Here is a 6,348-nt window from a genome sequence, read left to right on the forward strand (position 1 = left end):
ATGGAAAAAGTTTCACAGTTTATGCATGCGTGATTATTACACATGTTATACATCTTGTAAATACATCATACATGGTTTGACGAACATGAGTATATGATCAGGGCATCAGGTCCATGTTTGAATTGAAAGAAACGACGTAGAAACGAAAGTCTAATCGGACATGTCTCAACTCCGTGCAATTCTCTCTATGGTGAAGTTTTGGAATATGTAAGGTTGAGATCAAGTTCTTCATTAGTCGTCGTTGAGTTAAGCTTTACTGTGGTCCAAGCCTGCAAGATCATGTAAAATAGAACTTCGGATGAAAAAATTAGACCTTTTGCAAGTTTCTTTAAATTTACTGGCAGTATCATCTTTTCTTTTCCGCTAATTTCCAATCTTAAATTTCAAATAGATTTTTGTTTTTTTCTATCGTAATTTATTTTTCAGTCTTGGTTTTTACATCACTAAAACACGTATATAAAGATTTTATTCATAAATTATTATTTTTATTTATAAATGTATCGTTTGGTTTTTTCTTAAATAAACCAAAGAATAACTTCCTAAAACAAGTTATCTCATGAATACACCCAGAAAAAAGATGGGACCTTCTGTCCATGCGCCATCCACCTGTTGTTTTGTAACAAAAATCGCTAAACTTTTAATAACTAAAATCGTTTTAAAATTCGTACAACAAAATTTTATCCTCATTTCTCCATAGACCTGGCGTCCTACTCAGATTTATTTCTCTCACAAGTGTTGCCACATATGCCGCCATCACTCCTTCCTCCATGTTTCGTCACCTAGGCTGGTAATCTCGGTCAGACACTTAGTCCATGTGTGATGGTTTTATCTATGAAAAAGTCAAATAACATATTTTTAAATTAAACATAGTCTGTGAATATTTTTTTATATCTATTTCAGTAATTTAATAGATATAACGAAAAAATAAACTTTGATAAAAATACACTGGAGCCTGGAGCCGACTCCGTCTCCGGCTGTCTGGCAGTGCTGAGTTCACTGAACGCAATATCGGCAGAGGCATGTTCCTGTAGTACCAAAAATCAACGCCTTATACAGTTACGCTGAGGCCTTGTATAGCCTTTGTTTAGTTACCAAATTTTTTTTTCAAAAACATTATATCGAATTTTTGGACACTTAAATAAAACATTAAATATAGATGAACCAAAAAACTAATTGCACAGTTATGAAATAAATCTTGAGACGAATCTTTTAAGCCTAATTAGCACATGATTAGCCATAAGTGCTACAGTAACCAACATGTACTAATGATGGATTAATTAGGCTCAAAAGATTCGTCTTGCGGTTTCTAGCCTAGCCTTGAGATTCGTTTTTTCATTCGTGTCCGAAAACCCCTTCTGACATCCGATCAAACATTTGACGTGACACTACTTCCAAAAATTTTCTCAATGTAAACACCACCTTAATTCCCAAAATTTTTTTTCAAAAACATCACTTCAAATTTTTGGGCACCTAAATAAATCATTAAACATAGATGAACTAACAAACTAATTGCACAGTTACGGAAGAAATCTTAAGACGGATCTTTTGAACCTAATTAGTCTATGATTAGCCATAAGTGCTACAGTAACCAATATGTGCTAATGACGGATTAATTAGGCTCAAAAGATTCGTCTCGCGGTTTCTAGGCTAATCGTGAAATTCGTTTTTTCATTCGTGTCTAAAAACCCCTTTCGACATGCAGTCAAACGTCCGATGTGATGTTTTTGCAAAAAAAAATTTAGCAACTAAACACCAAACAAGCAATACTACGTATTTGGGGTACGACATTTGTGGAGCACCCCAATTCAATATTTCGGTCTAAATACCACCCGGCGGAAGTAAAAATTTACTGGGCTGGTGATTTCGGCCTAACACTTCATGGGCCAGATCGGCAGATCGCTGGATCACCTGGAAGTCAGACCAGACCAGGTGTACACCCAGCTCGAGGCCCGTTTTCTCGGCCGAGTCGTCCGGTCATCCCCACTTGCCCGGACCAAGACGGGAGTCGCCGCATCGGGCGTCGCACTGCAGCTTGGCGCCTCCTCACCGGCTCACAGCCGCAGATGCGGGGGAAGGGCGGAGTTTTGTAATGGCGGGGTGGCCATGCACGCGGACGAGAAAGAATGGCCATGTGACCCCATCCTGGAGCGCCTTCCCCAGTCGCCAACACGCCGAGGAACTCCATTTCCACAGTATCTCAGCACGGAGAGAGATGCCCATGCCCTGCTAACCACCTCGATCGTGGCGGCCCGTGGATCCGGCGCGAGTTTTGTCCTGCTTGCCGCAGGAAGGGCCCGGTGGCCAAATTGCCTGGAGCCCTGGACTAGTTACATCCAGGTTACATCCTATCTGAGCTCTCATCTCTTCTATATGTACAAGTGCGCGAGGCAGCACAGTGAGACATAAGATGATAAGCAAAACAAAAATGGTGCAGAGCACCTGCTGCGTGGGGCTACTCTGGATCCGCTTCGGCCATTCTGGATGGTAAGATCACTCAAATAACCATGCTAGCTTAAGCAATTGTTAGATCACAGATGCAGTGTTGCACGAATAGATTTTTGACGCTCATTTCTGCAGAGAGAGTAGGGAAGACGAAGTCACACTTTGATCGAGCCTAGCTTGTGCACGAGAGAATTTGCTGACATGTTCTGCGCTATATGCTTGCTTTTTGCGTGTTCAGGCCTGCTGCCGAATGGCAACTTCGAGGAGGCGCCGGACGAGTCGCAGATGAACGGCACGAGGGTGACGGGGCGCTACACGATACCGAAGTGGGAGATCTCCGGGTTCGTGGAGTACATCGGGTCGGGCCAGAAGCAGGGTGACATGCTCCTGCCGGTGCCGGAGGGCGCGTACGCCGTTCGGCAGGGAAACGAGGCCTCCGTTCGGCAGCGGCTCGCCCTGACGCCTGGAATGCACTACTCCGTCACCTTCAGCGCGACGCGCACCTGCGCACAGTCCGAGCTGCTCAACATCACGGCCACCCCGGAGATCGGCGAGGTCCCCATCCAGACGGTGTACACCAGCAGCGGCTGGGACTCCTACTCCTGGGCCTTCAAGGGGAAGCGCAGCGACGTGTCGCTCATCGTCCACAACCCTGGTGTCACCGATGACGCGGCCTGCGGCCCCCTCATCGACTCGTTCGGCATCAAGACGCTGCAGTCTCCTCCAAGCACCAATGGTGATTAAAGATTGGCGTTGGTGAAGTTGCTGTTGTTGCATCCGCGTCCATACTTCAATACGTTCTTCTTGAAACAAATATTTGCAGATAACTTGCTGGAGAATGGTGGCTTTGAGGAGGGCCCGTACATCTTCCCCAACACGTCATGGGGTGTGCTGGTGCCGCCGATGGACGAGGACGACTACTCGCCGCTGTCCCCATGGACAATCCTGGGGTACACGAAGTCCGTCAAGTACGTGGACGCGGCGCACTACGCCGTGCCCGGCGGCGCACGCGCGGTGGAGCTGGTGTCCGGCATGGAGGCGGCGCTGGTGCAGGAGGTGAGCACCGTGCCCGGGCGGTCGTACAGGCTGGAGTTCTCCGTCGGGGACGCCGGCGACGGGTGCGTGGGGTCCCTGTCCGTCCAGGCGTACGCGTCGCGCGGGAGCGTGAAGGTGCCGTACGAGTCGCAGGGCACGGGCGGGCACAGCCGCGCGTCGCTCGAGTTCACGGCGACGTCCAAGCGGACGCGGGTGGTGTTCGTCAGCATGGCCTACACCATGAAGCCCGACGGCACGCTCTGTGGGCCGGTCCTCGACGACGCGTTGGTCGTCGGCATCCATAGCCATCGTCGGTTCCTTCTCTAACATTGACTAACATTGCTAAATTGGTCACAGTCATTACTGCATCTCTTGAACTCTCTTCAATTCATCGGGAAGTATGTATAATTCGATGATATATGTTTATCATGAGTAATTTTATAGTCTTGAGTAGGTACCGAGAGTTATTAAAATTTGGTAGCTAAAATTTTAATACTCGTGATACCTACTCAAGGACATAAAATTGCTTATTTATCATTGGAGAGTGACTCGATTTGTGATTCAATGTAGTCGTTACTCTATAATGCTAGTGTTCGTTACAACTTACAAATTATAACCTGGAAAATGAACTAGCTTTAGTACAGTGCTAATGCAGTAGTCCATGTTACATCAAGATGCATTGTTTTAACATTGTACTACTACATTTTGAAAACAAAAAACATTGTACTACTATTTTGTAGGAAAGTTTTCTTTTTACAATGTAACCGATCCAAACATTTCTCGGTGCATGCAGTGCTAAGGGCCCAAGGCTATATTATTTTTAGCAGACGAAGATTTTTTAATTTTTGTCACAGCAATTTAATGGTATAAATTATGAAATTAACTACTGTAAATCACAAGGTTAAATATCTAATCTATAAATGTGTGATATGAATTTCTGTTAATCATTTTGCAAAAGAAAATACTGTTTAATATTTCTGGAAGCATACATGTAAAAGTTAAAGGAGAAATCGGAAGAAAGAACGCAACAATTGTTGAGGCCGAGGACCACCACAATACTGCACCATCCATGACTGGAAAACTAGAAGCTGGTGTCGAATCTTCCACTCGTGGGGATGCGAACGAAACAGAATACGATGTGAGCATACACGCAGCGAGTGTTTTTGCAGGTCCCAAGTTGGCAGGAAATGGCCATTTGGACCGTCTCGAAATCGAGGGCCAAATGCCTCCTGTCCGTCCCGTGCCCCGCGAATCGGCGCGCGCGCCTTCGTTCCTCACTTGCCATGCCACGCGTGATGAGCCGCCTATAAGTCGAACGGCTTGCCGCCTTTGCCGTTCTCTGCCTCCTGGCTCACCAATTACTTGCACCCCATCTAGCTCGAGAGAGTTCGAACTTACTGAAGCAGCAGAGAGCTCATAGGAAGGGAGCTCGCAATGACCGGGACCGCGCGTCGCGTCGTGGCGCTGCTCTGCTTGCTCATCGGCTTGCCCGCTCGCGCTCAGGCTGATTCAGCCGTAAACGACGGTGAGATCTCGCTGACTGCTACAATGCTAGCTCCTGGTTAAATATTGTTAGATCGTTTGGATGATTTGCGGGCGATGGATTTCCAAGTTCCCATGATAATGACTTCACCATGGTCTCTAGGCTTGCTACCAAATGGCAACTTCGAGGACGGACCGGACAAGTCCCAGCTGAACGGCACGGTGGTGACGGGGCGCTACTCCATACCGAACTGGGAGATCTCGGGGTTCGTGGAGTACATCGAGTCCGGCCACAATGAGAAGGACATGATCGTGGCGGTGCCGGAGGGCGCGCGCGCCGTGCGGCTGGGCAATGACGCCACTATCCGGCAGAAGCTTAGCGTGACGCGGCGCGCGTACTACTCCATCACTTTCAGCGCGGCGCGCACCTGCGCCCAGAAGGAGAGGCTGAACGTGTCCGTCACACCGGAGTTCGGCGTGCTCCCCATCCAGACCGTGTATACCAGCAGCGGCTGGGACTCGTACTCCTGGGCCTTCAAGGCCAAGCACAGCGCCGTGTGGCTCTCCTTCCACAACCCCGGCGAGGAGGAGGACCCGGCGTGCGGCCCGCTCATTGACTCCGTTGCAATCAAGACCCTCTACCCTCCGCGTCGCACTAAGGGTAACAGATCTGTTCTGTTCCTACGATAACTTAGCCGAAATCTTTTGGCTTTTTTTTTGTTGAGATAACGAATTATTGGCCTGAGACACATAGGGAACATGTTGAAAAACGGAGACTTGGAGGAGGGGCCGTACATCTTCCCGGACGCGGGGTGGGGTGGGCTGGTGCCGCCGATCTTCGAGGACGAGCACTCGCCGCTGCCGGGGTGGATGATCATGTCGGACACGAAGGCCGTCAAGTGCGTGGACTCGGCGCATCACGCGGTGCCGCAGGGCGCGCGCGCCGTGGAGCTGGTGGTCGGCAGGGAGACCGCGCTGGTGCAGGAGGTGGCGACCGTGCCCGGGCGACCGTACAGGCTATCGTTCTCCGTCGGGGACGCCGGCAACGGGTGCAGGGACTCGCTGGCCGTGGAGGCGTACGCGGCGCGCGCGGCGCTCAAGGTGCCGTACGAGTCGCGGGGCACTGGCGGGCACAAGCTCGCCCAGCTCGAGTTCGCGGCGGTCGCGAACCTCACGCGCGTGGTGTTCCGGAGCTTCAACTACCACACGAAGCCGGACGGGACGCTGTGCGGGCCTCTCGTGGATGACATCTCCCTCGTCCGCGGGCGCAGGCGCGCTGCTCGCCTGTAACGTACCTGTACACTTTGTTGCTACGACGTCGGACGCCCTCGGCAGTGGCCGGCGATCTCTGGAAATCCGGTGCTAATTTGTACGGTGGGTTGACATTTT

The 6,348-nt window shown here is 49.7% G+C and overlaps 1 protein-coding gene and 1 pseudogene across 1 annotated transcript; both read left to right on the plus strand.

The window, feature by feature from the left end:
• The first annotated feature begins 2,407 nt into the window (after window positions 1-2,407).
• LOC102714449 lies at window positions 2,408-3,804 on the plus strand (annotated as a pseudogene).
• Window positions 3,805-4,911: 1,107 nt separating this feature from the next.
• LOC102719203 lies at window positions 4,912-6,348 on the plus strand. The gene is made up of 3 exons (XM_006653495.2): window positions 4,912-5,002; window positions 5,123-5,620; window positions 5,714-6,348. Exons 1-3 carry the CDS (start codon window positions 4,912-4,914, stop codon window positions 6,247-6,249), a joined length of 1,125 nt encoding a protein of 374 aa, XP_006653558.1. The 3' UTR covers window positions 6,250-6,348.

Source organism: Oryza brachyantha, chromosome 4 (assembly GCF_000231095.2).
Source record: "Oryza brachyantha chromosome 4, ObraRS2, whole genome shotgun sequence".
In the NCBI taxonomy this organism is placed as follows: domain Eukaryota; kingdom Viridiplantae; phylum Streptophyta; class Magnoliopsida; order Poales; family Poaceae; genus Oryza; species Oryza brachyantha.